The sequence below is a fragment of the Elephas maximus genome, chromosome 3 (genome assembly GCF_024166365.1).
Source record: "Elephas maximus indicus isolate mEleMax1 chromosome 3, mEleMax1 primary haplotype, whole genome shotgun sequence".
Lineage (NCBI taxonomy): Eukaryota > Metazoa > Chordata > Mammalia > Proboscidea > Elephantidae > Elephas > Elephas maximus.
In genome coordinates, this window is record NC_064821.1 from 178,638,840 (window position 1) to 178,657,727 (window position 18,888).

Here is an 18,888-nt window from a genome sequence, read left to right on the forward strand (position 1 = left end):
ACCTCCTTCTGGCATTCTCTGCTTTCAGCCAGGATCCATCTGACATCAGCAATGATATCCCTGGTTCCATGTCCTCTCCTGAAACCGGCCTGAATTTCTGACAGTTCCCTGTCGATATACTGCTACAGCCGTTTTTGAATGATCTTCAGCAAACTTTTGCTTCCGTGTGATATTAATGATATTGTCCTATAATTTCTACATTCGGTTGGATCATCTTTCTTGGGAATAGGCATAAATATGGATCTCTTCCAGTCAGTTGGCGAAGAAACTCTCTTCCATATTTCTTGGCATAGACGAGTGAGCAACTCCGGCGCTGCATCTGTTTGTTGAAACATCTCAGTTGATATTCCATCAATTTCTGGAGCTTTGTTTTTTGCCAAAGCCTTCAGAGCAGCTTGGACTTCTTCCTTCAGTACCATCCATTCCTGATCATATGCCACCTCTTCAAATGGTTGAACATCAACTAATTCTTTTTGGTATAATGACTCTGTGTATTCCTTCCATCTTCTTTTGATGCTTCCTGTGTCGTTTAATATTTTCCCCATAGAATCCTTCACTATTGCAATTGGTAGAAGACTCATTAACAACCTGCAATAGGCAGATGACACAACTTTGCTTGTTGAAAGTGAAGAGGCCTTGAAGCACTTATGATGAAGATGGAATCCTCAGTATGGATTACACCTCAACATAAAGAAAACAAAAATCCTCATAACTGGACCAATGTGCAACATCGTGATAAATGGAGAAAAGGTTGATGTCAAAGATTTCACTTTACTTGCATGCATAATCAACACCCACGGAAGCAGCAGTCAGGAAATAAATGACATATTGCATTGGGCAACTCTGCTGCAAAAGATCTCTTCATAGTGTTAAAAAACAAAGAGGCCACTTTGAGAACTACGTTGTACTTCACCCAAGCCATGATGTTTTGAATAGCTTCATATGCATGCGAAAGCTGGACAATGAATAAGGAAGACCAAAGAAGATTTGATGACTTTGAATGAACAGAATGAACAAGTCTGTCCTGAAAGAAATACAGCCAGAGTGCTCCTTGGAAGTGAGGATGGCGAGACTGCCTTTCATGTACTTTGGACATGTTATCAGAAGGGACCAGTCCCTGGAGAAGGACACCATGCTTGGTAGAGGGTCAGTGAAAAAGAGGAAGACCCTCAATGAGATGGGTTGACACAGTGGCTGCAACAATAGGCTGAAACATACAATGATTGTGAGGGTGGTGAAGGACCAGGCAGTGTGTTGTTCTGTTGTACATGGGGTCGCTATGTGTTGGAACCAACTAGATGGCACCTAACAAAACAACATCAAGATTTTGGCTTAGTAATTTTTCACTATCATGCAAACACTTTGCTAATTTTAAGAAGATTAAAAAAAAATTTTTTTTCATCCAATATTTTTGTTCTTCTCTGTGGGAGGGTTGGTTCAAATTGAAAGTCTAAGTTCTGAATCTGTATTAAAAAAAAAGGAATCTGTATTATGAGCCAGAAAATTGAAAATCTATTTTCACACCATTTGGACAATAGAATAAGTAAATGTAAGCAATTATTTTCCTCAGAGAAGAAAATGTTTCAAGTCTTCTTAGCCTTATGCTGATTACCTCTACTTTTATCATACAGAAAAAAAAGGAGAGATCATTGTATGGTTCATGAAGAGTGTCACTATTCTAGTGAGACATGGTTTTATGAGTATACCAGTTCAGTGTGTCTAAAATGAGCCACTAAAATTTTTTATCAAAATCCTTTAAATATAAGGATTTTTGGTTATATCGTGGTTGATATAAAAGACTTGTTTCTTCTGGCAATAAATAGTATATGAAACATCTATTAAAGACTCTTTTTAGTGAAAGATAACATTGTCATGTATCTTTCTACAAGAAAAATGTTTCCATTTCCTTTTTTAGAAGAGGGTCTTCTATATGATTATCTAGAAATAGTAAAATAATGAATTATAATTGATAACATTTATTGAATACTGTGTGCTACACCCTATATGCTCATCAGAATCAAGGATGGCGAGACTATGTCTCACATACTTTGGACATGTTATCAGGAGCAACCAGTCCCCGGAGGAGGACGTTATGCTTGGTAAAGGAGAAGGTCAGTGAAAAAGAGAAAGACCTTCAATGAGATGGATTGACACAGTGCCTGCAACAATGGTCTCAAGCATAACAACAACTGTGAGGATGGCACAGACCAGGCAGTGTTTCATTCTGTTATACATAGGGTCACTATGAGTCAGAACCTAACAGTGACATCTAAGACATCGTATATGAAGTAATATGAATTATTTCATGTATTACTCATAGTAGCCTTATTAGGTAGGCATTGCTGTTATTATGATTATTACGTTTATTGTTAAAGTGAGAAAGCTGAGTCTTGAAAATTTTAAATAAACTTGGTCAAACAGATAATAAGTGATTTAGCTAGGACGTGAACTCAATTTAGTCTATGCACTTAACTACTTCCATGCCTTTTTGAAAAGTAAACTTGAATTAAAAGCACATTTTTAATATATAAAGACATGATTTCAATATTATGTAAAATTGTCTTACAAACTCTCTAGTAGTTTTTTTAGTAGTATACTCTAGTATTATAGTATATCAGAGTAACTTTCATCACACTCACCAAAAATCAATATTATAAAACCTTTTTTTTTGCCTTTTTAATAGTTGAAAAATTATTTCCTAGATTACTAGCAAGGCCAAGGGACTTTTCACAAGTTTTAAGCCATGTTTCTTGGCCTTTTGGGTTTTCTCTTCTGAGGAAGTTCATAAGTTTCATTTATTTATATTCCACCAATAACAATTTGCAATAGCTGGTAACAAAAATAACAGTTTCAATGACAATTTAAAAGTGAAAAATAGAACAGAGAATCAGACTAGAAAAAAAATAAAACTAAAGTAGGAAAAACAAGAAAGAGAGATAGAGACCATAAGAACACAGATATCCAAATGACATGGACTGGCATAAATGTTCTGAGATCTAAATTTCTTTTTGTTTTGATCTTAAAAGAAGTTATATGCATGCACACATACACACACACATATTCATGAATACATGGAAAAAAATAGGAAAATTATCTGTTATACACATTTTATTATTAGAGAACATAGCACACCAGTTCTTTGGTGCAGCTAAAACTTTTTCTAAAATTATACCCGAAAAAATTCAGATGTAGGTCCAGAAGAAGCAGAAAAAGCACATATGTTATAGACAGTAGCTGAAAATATTAAGCCTTAGAAATTTCTAGATCTTATTAAAAACACTAAAACACAGATTCCCACAAAAGAATAATAAATACAAAGAAATCCACATTTAGGTATAACACAGTAAAACTACATAACAAAGATGAGAAAGCTTTAACATTAGTTAAAAGGGTAAAATTAAAAAAAAAATTGCCTTGGTGGCACAGTGGTTAAGAGATTGGCTGCTAACCAAAAGATCACCAGTCTGAATCCAACAGCCGCTCCTTGGAAACCCTATAAGGTAGTTCTGCTCTGTCTTACAGGCTGCTATGAGTTGGAATTGACTCGATGGCCATGGGTTTGGTTTTGTTTTTCAAAGGAATAGCAATTAGACTGACATTCAATGTCTGACATCAAGAGCAACAATAGAAACCAGATGACTCCAGAATATTCTCAAAGTGCTGAATGAAAATAACTTCTATAATTCCACCTAGAGACAATAGTTTTAATGAATAAAGGTGAAATAAAGCTATTTTTGGGCAAACAACTCTAAGACTTTGTCTTCATCAGGTATTCACCAAAGAAAATTATAAAGGAAGTATTTTAGATATCCAGAGAAATCTCAGAAACTGTTTTAATTCTCCAGGAATTCAGATTTCTGCCTTTCATGGAAATTGGGGTAACCCACACAAGCCATTGCCCTTAGGTATCCTTTTTGAACCTTGAGCCATGAAAAGACTGGTGTTTAAAAGCCACTTTTGAGTCAAATGTTGGTCTAGATAAACTAGCAAAACCATTTTGCCTTGGGCATTGTACTCTTTCGAATAATTAAGTCATGTCTTGGTTATCTAGTGCTGCTATAACAGAAATAGCACAAGTGGATGTCTTGAACAAAGAGAAGTTTATTCTCTCACAGTCCAGTAGGCTAGAAGTCCAAATTTAGGGTGCCAGCTCCAGGAGAAGGATTCTCTGTTGGCTCTGGAGGAAGGTCCTTGTCATCAGTCTTCCCTTGGTCTGAGACCACCTCAGCACAGGAACCTTGGGTCCAAAGGACATGCTTTGCTCCCAGCACTGCTTTCTTGGTGGTATGAGGTCCATATGTCTCTCTGCTCGCTTCTCTTTTATAGCTCAAAAGAGACTGGCTTAAGACACTATCTAATCTTATAGATCTCATCCATATAACTGCCACTAAGCCATCTTATTACATCAGATTTATAGGATTTACAACACATAGAGAAATCACATCAGATGACAAAATGGTAGACAATCATACAATACTGGGAATCATACCTAGCCAAGTTGACAGATATTTTGGGGAACACAATTCAACCCATGAAAAGTCAGTTTTGGGAAACAGACTCCAAAGGTCAGACTGGGAGCTATGCTTAGGGTAAATCACTAATCATTTTAATTGTTCTTCAGAACAATGCTGTGTGAAAATCCTTCCTTCCTGATCACAAATTTATCAGTACTTTTCTGACCCTTTTTTCCACAGTAATGCTGATAAGATTTGGTATAAGAATTTTGGAAGTTCTTCTCATCTTCAAAATATTTTTGACACTCTAGTAGAAATGCTATCCCAATTTGCAAATTGTGTGTTCAATAATCTTCAACGAATTTCTACTATTGGCTTAATAAAATTTTTGTCTTAATAGAATAAAGGCATCATCGTAGGCTGGGTTCTCTAGAGAAGCAAAACCAGTAGAGCATATAAACATATATATCAAAACCAAACCTGTTGCCATTGAGTCAATTCCAACTCACAGCAACCCTATAGGACAGAGTAGAACTGCCCTATAGAGTTTCCAAGGAGTGCCTGGTGGATTCGAACTGTCAACCTTTTGGTTAGTAGCCAAACTCTTAACCACTACACCGCCAGGGTTTCCATAAATATATATAGAGGGAGGTCTATATTAAGGAAATAGTTCACATGGACTTAGAGGCTAAAATGTGGATTAGGATGGAGGCTTCTCTTGATTCACGTAGCCACAGGGACTGGCAAACCCAAGATCAGCAGGTCAGACAGCAGGGCTCTGGCTCATAGACTGCGAAGACCAACAAATCTGAAGGTCAGTGGGCAAGACAGCAGGTAAGCTGCTGCTCAAGTCCCCAGAACTGGAGGTCAGATGAACAGGAGCCAGCTGCAGGATCCAGTGAGAGCAAAAGCCCACGAGCCTTGCCAGAAAGTGCACTTATATTGGATGCAGACCACAGCCCCAAGGAAACTCCCTTTCAACTGACTGGCTACTCACAGCAGATCCCATCATGGAGGTGATGACATTATATATCAAATCTCATCATGGAAGTGATCACATCATCACATGACTTTCAAACTGCATCATAGCTGCCAAAACACTAAGAATCATGGCCTTGCCAAGTTGATCAAGTTGTTGACACATGATCTTAATGATCGTAGACATTTTCACTTTTTTTTCCCCTTGTCTTATTGCACTGGCTAGGACTTCCAGTAAAGTATTTAATAGTTTACTTCCATGGCCTGTTCTTGATCTCAGGAAGGAAATGTTCAATATTTTACCATTAAAAATGTCATTAGTTGTAATATTTTTGTAGATTCCTGTTATGGATTGAACTATGTCCCGAAAAATGTGTGTCAGCTTAGATAGGCCATGTTTGCCAGTATAGTGTGGTTGTCCTCCACTTTGTGATCTGATGTAATTTTCCTGTGTTGTAAATCCTAACCTCAAGGATGTTAATGAAGCAGGATTAGAGGCAGTTATGTTAATGAGGTAGGACTCAATCTACAGGATTAAGTTGTATCTTGAGTCAACCTTTTTTGAAATATAAAAGAGAGAGTCAAGAGGAGAGAAGGAGGACCTTATAACACCAAGAAAGGAGCACGTAGAGCGGAATGTGCCCCTTGGACCTAGGGTCATTGCACTGAGAAGCTCCTAGACCAGGGCAAGATTGATAACAAGGACCTTCCCCTAGAACCAACAGAGAGTAAAAAAAACTTCCCCTGGAGCTGGTGCCCTGAATTTGGACTTCTAGCCTCCTAGACTGTGAAAGAATAAATTGTAATTTTCCAAAACCATCCAATTGTGGTATTTCTGGTATAGCAGCACTAGATAACTAAGACACCAGGAAATCAAAAGAGCTTCCGTATAAGATAGTATATCTGAATTAGCTAGGCAACAAAAGAAGACGCAATGTCAGGCACTGGCCCACTTTCTGTTCTGCCTCTCTGCCAGTTAGTTCCTCTTGGTATCCCTCTCTACCCTCTTATTTCCTACTAACACTCTCTCCAAACTCTCTTTCTACCCTACAGAACCTACAAAAGAATGATTAGAGAAACCAGTTTCTATTATAGTCCCTGAGATGTCTTTTAAGATAAGGTATCCAAAAGAAGCAAATAAACCTCCTCAGGTTACATTTGCCCCTTGGTCTAAACAGAACTTCATGCAATTGTAAAGAGCTTTTCTAATCTTCATGAAGAACCCTAAAAGTTCACCCAGGAATTTAGGATTTTAGTAGAAGCTTATGAACCTGGCTTATTAGATTTGCATTAATTAATAAATACGCTGATAGGAACAGGGGAAGCTCAATGGTAGAGTAGACCATTTGGAAAAATCTAGAAAGATCTTTAATGTTTCTGGCATACAATTATTAGACCAAACCTAACTCATCATTAATTATTCATAGGCAATTCCAAAGGTTTTCTCCAGGCAAAATTCCAAGGTAGTAAACAAGAATGAGAATGTTTATAATTAGAGGGACTGCTTCAGCAAACTTTTTGCTGAACATTTGGGCTTATATCCAACAGAGCCTGGAAATGAAATAGCTTTCAACTCCATATTCCTAAGTGGACTTTACCCTGAATTATCTAAGCTAGTCAAGCACCACAGACTGAACTGCAAAGCTGTTTCAACTCTACAAGAAAATTTAACTATGGGAGACAAAAGTTTCAACCTATTCTTAGCATCGTTGATAAATGAGACTGGATCTCCCCTCTACTGGGATGCTGTTTTGGGGTTCATGTTCAAAAATACTAAAAGCTGAAGTAACTTGGGATTTCAGTCATCAATTTGGCAAAATGAGTTTCCATCTGCTCTTTTTTTCTTAGAATTCACTCGAAGGCAATAGGTTCTGTTTTGTTTTGTTTTGGTTTGGTTTGGGGAAATGAGCTCCCATTTGTGTTGTCTTTTCTTTCCTATTTGAGGAACTTTTGTTTCGTGCTCAGGGTTGTCAAAGGGTCTGAGATCTTTCCATGTGAGAATCTGGCAAATTAATAAAGTTTCATCTAGAACCTGTTTTCTGTTAAATTGGTTCAATCTTATGAAAGGATCGCTATATACATTTTAAGAAACTGGGTTTATGTTATGTGGTATTGTATAAGCCTACTCTTTGAGGTGGCCTCAAAGACAAATGAGTTTATGTGGTTTTCTGTCTCTTTCAAGAGTTTGCCTCTGGTCTACAGAGTAGTGTCTGAGTTTCTGTCTTGTATCAGGTTGAAGGCATGGGTGGTGTTTTCATACAGCTTTCTAAAATCTCGATTCTTTCCTCTTCTAAGAAAAAGTTGCTTCTTGCACCTGGTTTTTCACTTAACTGCTCTGTGAAATTTCATACAAATTAGTTCATGGAGAAGTGTGCTAAAAAAAAAAAAAAGTACGGACTGTTCATTTTGATCGGTATAACAAGGCCTCAAAAAGACAAATTTTTCTAAATTGTTTCTCCAAATAATCTCATAAAACATCCAAGTTACAGGTGTATGAAGATTTAATAATTTCCTACCTCCAGATGGTATTATTAAATTAGAATTTGTTGAATGATAAACAAGTGCTTATATAACTTTAATCCCCAAATGTCTGTTAGTTTGTTGTACTGTGGTGGCTTTTGTGTTACTGTGATGCTAGAAGCAATGCCACTGATATTTCAAATGCCAGCAGGGTCACTCTTGGTGGGCAGGTTTCAACTTGCCACTGATATTTCAAATGCCAGCAGGGTCACTCTTGGTGGGCAGGTTTCAACTGAGCTTCCAGACTAAGAGAGAATAATAATCTGGCAGTTTACTTCTGAAAAAAATTAGCCAGTGATAACGTTATGAATAGCAGTGGTATTTTTCTGATACTAACAGAAGACAAGCCCCTCAGGTTGGAAGGCACTCTTAACCACTACACCACTAGGATTTCCAAATATGCCTCATCCTGCTACAAAGGGATAGTTGTCAATTTAAATATCTAATTTAAATATCAAAATGCCTCACCATGGAGGACCAAAGGTGCAGTGGTTAAGAGCTACAGATGCTAACCAAAAGATGGGCAGTTCGAATCCACCAGACGCTTCTTGGAAACCCTATGGGATAGTTTCACTCTGTCCTGCATGGTCACTATGAGTCAGGATTGACTGGACAGCAATGGGTGTGGTTTTGGTTTTTAGGACAGAAGTAAACTGATATCAGTTGATCTCAGCCAAAGGGGGCTAAAAAAACAAAACCCAGTGCCGTCGAGTCGACTCCGACTCGTAGCGACCCTATAGGACAGAGTAGAACTGCCCCATAGAGTTTCCAAGGAGTGCCTGACGGATTCGAACTGCTGACCCTTTGGTTAGCAGTTGTAGCACTTAACCACTACACCACCAGGGTTTCCCAAAAGGGGGGCTAGCAGGGTTCAATCAATCATGCTAGGATTAGCCAATGGTTTATCTATATTTCTCCCTCCTCTTCTCTTTATAAGCCCCATTGTACCTAACTTCTTGCAGCCATTTGCTTTTTCTGGAATCAAAATGGCTTCCATATAGGTATATAGAAAAACTGCTCACAATAAACATTATACTCAAGTTTCGGTGAATTTAGATTATTTTTTAACACTACTAAACAATTCTGCTGGATACCCTTATATCCAAATTATAAATGTGGAAACCAAGACTCAGAAAGACTAGTTAACTGGCTAAAATCAATGATGAAATCAAGCCACTTAACTCTAAAGTCAAAGATTTTTTTTTTACTAGGTTACTGCCTCCAGATACTCAAACTCACTGCCATCAAGTCAATTCCGACTCATAGCGATCCTATAGGACAGAGTAGAACTGCCCGATAGGGTTTCCAAGGAGCACATGGTGGATTCCAACTGCCGACCTTTTGGTTAGCAGCTGTAAAACTTAACAACTACCCCACCTGGGTTTCCACTGCCTCCAGATATAGGCTAAAATCTTCCTCTCCACTCAGAACTATGGCACTAGCACTATTTAATGTACTTATACAATGGCAGGTAGGATTAGACAAAAAAAAAAAAGTCACTTAACAACCAGCCCCTCAGGCAAGGTTGGTATAAGTATCTAGATACTATGTTTACATTTAGGGACAGATGACAAATTAAACAGTCCTTGAACTCCATGCATTAAAAAAAATTATGAAATTAAGGAAGAAACTAGCATGCTTACTACAATATAATAGTATGAGATCGCATACTAGAGATACCCGATGGAGAGCAAAACTTAGATTTATCACTGGGAGTTCTATCCTACTCAGATCAAGCAGACATAAATCATGAATACACAGAACAATAAAAAGGACTTCATTATGCAATTTATTTACATAACATAAAGTTCATTTTTTGATATACAGATCTGAGTTTTGACAAATGCACTGTAGAAACACCTTCACAACAAGATATAGATGATTTTATCAACTCCTTCAAATCTTCTGTGCTCCTTTATAGACAATCTGTCCACCCATCCCTGATCCCTGGAAACTATTCATCTGTTTTCTGTCATCATAGCTTTGCCTTTTACATAATTTCATAAAAATTAAATCATTTAGTATGCAATTTTCTGAGTTGGGCTTCTTTTACTCAGTATGATGCATTTGAGATAAATCCATGTTGTTGCATGCATCAGTCTGCAGTATTTCATATATATATTTGGGCTGTTTACATTTTGGGAGATGATTAATAAAGCCACTATAAGCATTCACACTCAGGTTTTTGTGCAAATGTGGCTTTTTGTTCCTCTTGCATCAATATTTATGTGTGATAGCTGGGTCACATTTAAGTGTGTGTTTATCTTTATAAAAAACTTCCCCACATTTGAATGCTGTTGTTGTTAGGTGCCATCCAGTCGGTTCCGACTTATAGAGACCCTATAGGACAGCGTGGTGCCCCACAGGTTTTCCAAGGAGCATCTGGGATATACTCTTGCCTTTTGTTTGATGATTTACCTAATCAGGATTATTCTGATTCTGTTCACATGTATAACAGGAGGCAGGGCCATGACTAGACTGTGGTGAGTGAGGAGCATTTCCATTACCTTGAAAGTGAAAATCTCCTTAAATTTTGCACCCTAGGTACCTCACTCACCCCATCGTAGTTCTAGCCCTGGTAAGACACATAAGTGGAAAACAACCACATGGCAGTTAGAATTTTATATATTGTAGTTAGTCGAGTTTAGTGGTCTTAGTCAGATCTAGTACTGCTATAGCAGAAATACCACGAGTGGATGGCTTAACACAGAGAAGTTTATTTCCTCACAGTAAAGTAGGCTAAAAGTCCAAATTCAAGGCATCAGCTCCAGGGGAAGGCTTTCTCTGTGGCTCTGGAGGAAGGTCCTTGTCCTCAATCTTCCCATGGTCCAGGAGCTTCTCAGGCGCAGGGACCCTGGGTCCAAAGGACGCTCTCTGCTCCTGATGCTGCTTTTTTGGTGGTATGATGTCCCCAACTCTCTGCTTACTTCTCTTTCCTTTTATCTCTTAAGGGATAAAAGGTGGTGCAGGCCACACCCCACGGAAACTCCCTTTACATTGGATAAAGGAGGTGAACTGAGTAAGGGTGGTGTTACAATACCACCCTAATCCTCTTAACAAAATTACAATCATAGAATGGAGGACAACCACACAGCTCAAAATCATGGTCTAACCAAGTTGATATATTTTTGGGGGGACATAATTCGATCCATGACAGTAATGAAACTTGCTTTTGTCTGTTTAGCACTTAATTTCCTTTCTTGATATAGTAGTATTATGCTTTTCCTTTAGAGAACAAGCTAATTCCTCCCCCGCCCAAATCTCATTCCATGTGGTTTAGATAAAACTTCACTCTTCACTCCCAATATGACCTATACTTGGCCAGTTAGAGTACCAAATTCTTCCAGTTGCTGTGGTTGGTTTGAAAGTTGAGCATATGACCCAAGTAAACCCAACTGGAAGAATTTCCAGGGCTTGTACAGAAACAAGAAACCCTGGTGGCATAGTGGTTAAGTGCTACGGCTGCAAACCAAAGGGTTGGCAGTTCAAATCCGCCAGGTGCTCCTTGGAAACTCTATGGGGCAGTTCTACTCTGTTCTATAGGGTCACTATGAGTCTGAATCGACTCCACGGCACTGGGTTTGGTTTGGTTTTGGTACAGGAACAATTTTTTTCCTACTGGGTGGAGCTAGGCCTGGTGCTCCTGACCATTATCCTAATAATCCATTAATCTAAAAGAATCAACATGGAGAAATTCTGATAATGTAATCTGAGCCTATAAACCAAAATCAAACCCAGTGCCACTGAGTCGGTTCTGACTCATAGCGACCCTATAGAACAGAGTAGAACTGCCCCATAGAGTTTCCAAGGAGTGCCTGGCGTATTCGAACTGCCAACATTTTGGTTAGCAGCCATAGCACTTAACCACTAGTGCCACCAGGGTTTCCAACCTGAGCCTATAGCAAAACAAAAACATTATCTAACAGCCAGTCTACCACTGGATTTTTCAGTTACTTTAACCAATAAATTCCTTCTCTAAGTATTCATTTCAATCTGATATTCATGGAGTCTGGTTTATCTTCAAGGCAGTATGAGAAGACATAAAGGTGAATCCTACATAATTCTTCTATTAAAGGTACTTACTAGTTTGGAAACCCTGGTGGCGTAGTGGTTAAGAGCTATGGCTGCTAACCAAAAGATCAGCAGTTCGAATCCACCAGGCGCTCCTTGGAAACTCATTGGGGCAATTCTACTCTGTCCTATAGGGTTGCTATGAGTCAAAATTGACTCAACGGCAATGGCTGCTATCTAGTTTGAAAGATATGTATATTACAAATATACATAAATACAAAGTGAAATATGGAAGATACTATTAGAGTTATGCAAAGTGCTTTGGCAAAGACAGATGTATACTAATTATATCTAGGAAATTTAGGAGGAACAGGCAAGAGAATGTTTAAGGTAGGTTTCAAGGAAAATCAGAAGTCTCAGTAAAGCCAACACAGAAGTGCATTTCCACCAGAAGAAACAGTATCAGAAAAGTATAGAGGAAAGACGAGGATAGTGCACATAGAGTGAGGGCTGGGGAAGAGTCAGTAATACAGTATCGTTAGAGTGAAAAGGAGGTAGATAAAGCTAAAATTGATGCCATCATACTATTAAGTTCTTAAAAACCATACAAAGACACTGTTGATTCTCTTCAAGACCTACCTTACCACCTCTTTCCTTCCAGTCTTGTAACTAGACTCAAGTCCTAGCAAGCTCAAAACGTAAGTTGCAAAGTATAACCCACAAGGAGATGTACCACATTCCAAAATAACTGCATTATTTTTCCAATTTATACAGACAGAAATCTGGGGAATCAGGGTCAGGAAGGATATTAAGGATGTGGGATAATGGTGAAAGGAACATAAAGCTGGATCATGAGAAAGTTGTAATTCTCCTAGGATCCAGATTTCTGGATCCATGGAGTTGAGGTGGCCCACTCAGGCCATTGTTCTTTTGGTGTCTTTTTGAACCTTGAGCCCTTAAGGAACTGTTTTCCTAAAGTTGCCTTCAAGTCAAAAAACACCGTACTGAACAGTTTCATGGAGATCACTTTGCCTTAGGCATTGGGCTCTTTTAGAGAGTTATCTATGTCCTGGAAACAATTTCAAGGAGTGGCAACCCCAGGGTCTGACTGGAAAATGTATGGTATGTTCTTAGTGACTCTGTTTCTCCAAACACCTGGAATCCTACGTGTGTTCTGGTATTATCTCCTGAAAATTAACATAACAGTGACCTATATAATGTGCTTTCAATGTCCCCTCTGTGGAGCAGCTTCCCGATATATTCGAGTTGGTGCTGCCTGATTCAAATTGTATCCACTCACAATAAATATATTGTTACACTAATTTTTTTTTATTAACTTTTATTGAGCTTCAAGTGAACGTCTACAAACCAAGTCAGACTGTCATATATAAGTTTATACACAACTTACTCCGTACTCCCACCTGCTCTCCCCCTAATGAGTCAGCCCTTCCAGTCTCTCCTTTCGTGACAATTTTGCCAGCTTCCAACTCTATCCTCCCATCCCCTCTCCAGACAGGAGATGCCAACACAGTCTCAAGTGTCCACCCGATACAAATAGCTCACTCTTCATCAGCATCTCTCCTACCCACTGTCCAGTCCCTTTCATGTCTGATGAGTTGTCTTCGGGAATGGCTCCCGTCCCAGGCCACCAGAAGGTTTGGGGACCATGACCGCCAGGATTCCCCCAGTCTCAGTCAGACCATCAAGTATGGTCTTTTTGTGAGAATTTGGGGTCTGCATCCCACTGATCTCCTGCTCCCTCAGGAGTTCTCTGTTGTGCTCCCTGTCAGGGCAGTCATCGATTGTGGCTGGGCACCAACTAGTTCTTCTGGTCTCAGGATGATGTAGGTCTCTGGTTCATGTGGCCCTGTCTCTTGGGCTCTTAGTTATCGTGTTACACTAATTTTTGCTGTTTTTCTGCACACGTAGGTTTTTGACAGTCTGGCTTTATTGACATAGGCTCCCTAAGCAGAGATTCTGGAGTCAATCTTTCAGCACAAGGAGTTACAAATGGTTGGTTGGCTGGCTGAAACAAGCACCAAAAGGTGACCTACACTAAAAATGAAGCTGAAATGCCAGAACTGCCTTGATGTACTGTAGAAGGCTTCTAATTGTTTAGGGAAATGGGAATGTTAGAGTGGATTCATGAAGTGAGGCCTGCTCACTCACCCTGGGAAAGTCCAGAAGATACATCTTTCACCACAGCTGTGAGAAACACATTTGTGAGGAAAGCCCCAGCACCCTGGAAGAGTTATCTGGTCACTCTTCTCTGTAGGTCAAAAATTACAGTGGCTACTGTTGCCACTGAAGTGGGATCCTTAAACGCAATGGGGATAATTAGATCCCAGGAAGGCAGGGGCTAAGCAGCAGTGTTTAATTGGCAAAGACAAGATGGGCAGCGGAGTCTAAGCAGTAATCGGAATAATGACTCACAGAGATTTATGGCGGTGTTGGTCGATCTTTGGTTGATCATGCTGTCCCTAGAAGAGAAACAGATGGGATGTCTACTAAATTCTTACTTGATTCTATACAAATGGAAGAGTTCTGAGTTGAGTGAACAGAAATCTAACTTGAATTTCCAAAACAGAGTCACGGTCCCTTAATAAATTTCCAGACTTGAGCCAGTTTACAGACCCAGAGCTCCTTGAATGAACAAGAGGCCAGGTCCCTTTGAGAAAGAGTTCCACTATACTGCCAATGATTTATACTGTTAATCTTTCTCCCAGCTTCCGCCAAAGAGACCTATGACCTTTAACCAGGTTGACAGCACTGGGAAAATCAGACTTTTGGGTAAATATTAAACACTGGCTCTGAACTGACACTAATTCCAAGAGATCTAAATATATCACTGTGGTCCACCAGTCAGAGTAGAGGCTTATCGAGGACAGATAATCAGTGGAATTTTAGCTCAGGTGGTTATTTTCCCCAGTTCCAGTTACATGTCTATAATTGGAGATATACTCAGCAACTTGCAGAATTCCTGCATTGGTTCCCTGACATGTGAAGTGAGTTATTTTGATAGAAAAGGCCAAGTGGAGGCCACTAACAGTGCCTCTACCTAGGAAAATAGTAAACTAAAAGCAACACAACATTTCTGGAATGATAGCAGAGATAGCACCATCAAAGACTTGAAAGATGCAGGGGTGGTGATTCCCACCACATCTTCATTTAACTGCCTTATTTGGCTTGCACAGAACAAGTAGATCTTGGAGAATGACAGTGGATTATAATAAACTAGGTGGTAACTCCAATTGCAGCTGCTGTTCCAGATGTGGTTTCATTACTTAAGCGAATTAACACTTCCACTGGCAGCTGATGCAGTTATTGATTTGGCAAATGCATTTTTCCCCTAATACCTGTTAGTAAAGACCATGAGAAGTAGTTTGCTTTCAACTGGCAAGGCCCTCAATACACCTTTACTGTCCTACCTAAAAGATATAGCAACTCTCCAGTCCTCTCTCATAATTTAGTCCACAGAGACCTTGACTGCCTTCGTTTCTACAAGACATCACACTTGTGCATTACACTGATATTATGCTGTTGGACCTTATAAACAAGAAGTAACAACTACTTTAGACTTATTGGTAAAACATTTTGTATGTCAGAGGGTGGGAAATAAATCTGACAAAAATTTAAGGGTCTTCCACCTCAGTAAAATTTCTAGGAATCCAGTGGTGTGGAACAAATCAAGATATCCCTTATAAGGTGAAGAATAAGTTGATGCATCTGACTCTTCCTATGACTAAAAAGGAGGCACCATGCTTAGTGGGACTCTTTGGATTTTGGTGGCAACATATTCCTCATTTGAGTGTTCTATTCTGGCTCATTTACCAAGTGATCTGAAAAACTGCTAGTTTTGAGTGGGGTCCAGAGCGACAGAATGCTGATCAACAGGTATAGGCTTCTGTGTAAGTTGCTCTGCCACTCAGGCTATATGATCTGGCATATCCAATACTGCTTGAAATGTTAGTGGCAGATAGAGATGCTGTTGAAGCCTTTGGTAGACACTTAAGATTTTGGATCAAAGCTCTATCTTCTTCCATGTTTCCATTCAACCTGAGATGCTCATCAATAAGTGGATGTTGTCAGGCCATTAAGTTGGGAGTGCATAGCAGCACTCCATCATCAGATGAATGTTGCATATATAACAACAGACAGCCCAAATGCCCATGGTCCCTACTTCTGCTACATTCTCTCCCAGTCCACACTTATAGCCTCTTGGAGAAAGCTCAGTCCTGGTTTATAGGTGCTCTGCACGATACGCAAGCACCAGTCAAAAACTGACAGTTCCAGCACTACAGACTCTTTCTACGACATCCCTGAAGGACAGTGATGAAGGGCTGTCCTCCCAGTGGGCAGAATTTTGAACAGTGCACCTGGATATTCATTTTGCTTGAAAGGAGAAATGGCTAGAGGGGCACATGTATACTTATTCATGAGCTATAGCCAATCGTTTGGCTTGATGATCAGGGACTTGGAAGGACTATGATAAAACTGGCAACAAGGAGGTCTGGGGAAGAGGTATGTGGATAGGTCTCTCTGAATTGGCCAAAATATATGATGATATTTTTGTTCCACGTGAATGTTCACCAAAGGATGACCTCAACAGAGGATTTGAATAGTAGATAGGATGATCCATTCTGTGGATAAAAGTCAGCTTCTTTCCCCAACCACTTCTGTTATTACACAATGGACTCAAGAACAATATGTCCACAGTGGCAGGGATAGAGGTTATGCATGGGTTCAGCAACATGGACTTTCATTCACCAAGACCAACCTGGCCATAACCACTGCTGAGTGCCCAATATGCCAGTAGTAGAAAGCAATATTGAATCCTTGTTATGGCACCATTCCTCAGGGTGATCAGCCAGCAACCTGGTAGCTGGTTGATTACATTGGACGGCTTCTATCCACCATAGAAGGGACAGTGCTTTATCCTTATTCCTGTTCTTACTCTGCATATGGATTTAACTACACACAATGCTTCTGCCAAAACTGTCCATGGATTTATAGCATGCATTATCTGCCATCATGGTATTCCACAGGCCACTGCTTCTGGTCAAGAAACTCATTTCCTGACAAATAAAGTGCAGCAATGGGCACATGCTTATGAAATTCATGGTCTTACCATATTGTCATCATCCTGAAGCAACTGGCTTGATAAAATGGTGGGATGGCCTTTTGGAGACTGTTACAGGACCAGCTAGGTGGCAGTAACTTGCAGGCTTGAGCAGTGTTCTCCAGGAAGCCATATGTGGTCTAAATCAGCATTGAATATATGGTGCTAGGATTCCCAGGTCCAGGAATCAAGGAGTGAAAATGGTGTTGGGGGGGGCACTACTCACTAAAACACTCTCTTAGGCTGGGTTCTCTACAGAAGCAAAACCAGTGAAGCACATAAATATACATGTACAGAGATTTACATCAAGGAAATGGCGCATGAGGTTGTAGAGACTGGAACGTCTCAAATCCATGGGTCAGGATAGCGGCTTCTCCTTATTCAAGTAGCCACAGGGGTTGGCAAACCCAAGATTGGCAGGCCAGAGCAAGGCTCTTGCTCACAGCCCACGAAGACTGATGGATCCCAAGATAGGCAGGCAAGACCACAGGTAAGCTGCTTGCTCAAGTCCCAAGAACCGGAGGTCAGATGAACAGGAGCCAGCTGCAGCATCCAGCGTGAGCAAAAAGCCCATGAGTCTTGCCAGAATGTCCACTTATAATCAGGGCAGACCACATGCCCAAGGAAACTTCCTTTCAACTGATTGGCTACTCACAGCAGATTCCATCATAGAGGTAATCACAGTATATCAAATCTCATCACAGAAATCATTACAACATCATACGACTGCAAAACCACTGAGAATCATGCCCCAGCCAAGTGATACAACCTTAATCATCACACCCCTTGTCAACTTGGCACTTGTACACATCTGCTTAAAAAATACAAAATCTCTGAGCTAACAGATACATGAGGAAATACTCACGATTATTAGCCATTAGAGAAATGCAAATCAAAACTACAATGAGACTCCATCTCACTCCAGCAAGGTCAGTATTAATCCAAAAATCACAAAACAGTAAATGTTGGAGAGGCTATGGAGAGATTGGAACACTTGTACATTGCTGGTGGGAATGTAAAATGGTACAACCACTTTGGAAATCAATTTGGCGCTTCCTTAAAAAGCTAGAAATAGAACTACCATACAATCCAGCAATCCCACTCTTGGAATATACTGTAGAGAAATAAGAGCCTTTATACGAACAAATATATGCACACCCATGTTCACCGCAGCACTGTTTACAATAGGAAAAAGATGGAAGCAACCGAGGTGCTCACCAACAGATGAATGGATAAATTACGGTATATTCACACAATGGAATACTATGCATCAATAAAGAACAGTGATGAATCAGTGAAGCATTTCATAACATGGAGGAATCTGGAAGGCATTATGCTGAGTGAAATTAGTCAGTTCCAAAAGGACAAATATTGTATAAGACCACTATTATAAGAACTCAAGAAATAGTTTAAACAGAGAAGAAAATATTCTTTGATGGTTACGAGATGGGGGAGGTGGGTGGGAGAGGGGTATTCACTAATTAGATAGTAGATAAGAACTACTTTAGGTGAGGGGAAAGACAACACACAATACAGGCAAGGTCAGCACAACTGGACTAAATGAAAAGCAAAGAAGTTTCTGGAATAAACTGAATGCTTCGAAGGCCAGCATAGCACGGGAGGGGGTTTGGGGACCATGGTTTCAGGGAACATCTAAGTCAACTGGTATAATAAAATCTATTAAGAAAACATTCTGCATCCTACCTTGGAGAGAGGCATCTGGGGTCTTAAACACTAGCAAGCGGAAATCTAAGATGCATCAATTGGTCTCAATCCACCTGGACCAAAGGAGAATGAACACCAAGG

General features: G+C 39.8%; 1 protein-coding gene across 1 annotated transcript in view; it reads right to left on the reverse strand.

Moving 5' to 3' along the window:
• LOC126073501 (pancreatic alpha-amylase-like) overlaps positions 1 to 18,888 on the reverse strand; it is a 70,064-nt gene that overhangs the window by 32,602 nt on the left and 18,574 nt on the right. The window contains exon 2 of the mRNA XM_049880217.1: positions 14,397 to 14,443. Within this exon, the coding sequence (XP_049736174.1) occupies positions 14,397 to 14,443 (47 nt within the window). The remainder of the gene's footprint in view (positions 1 to 14,396; positions 14,444 to 18,888) is intronic.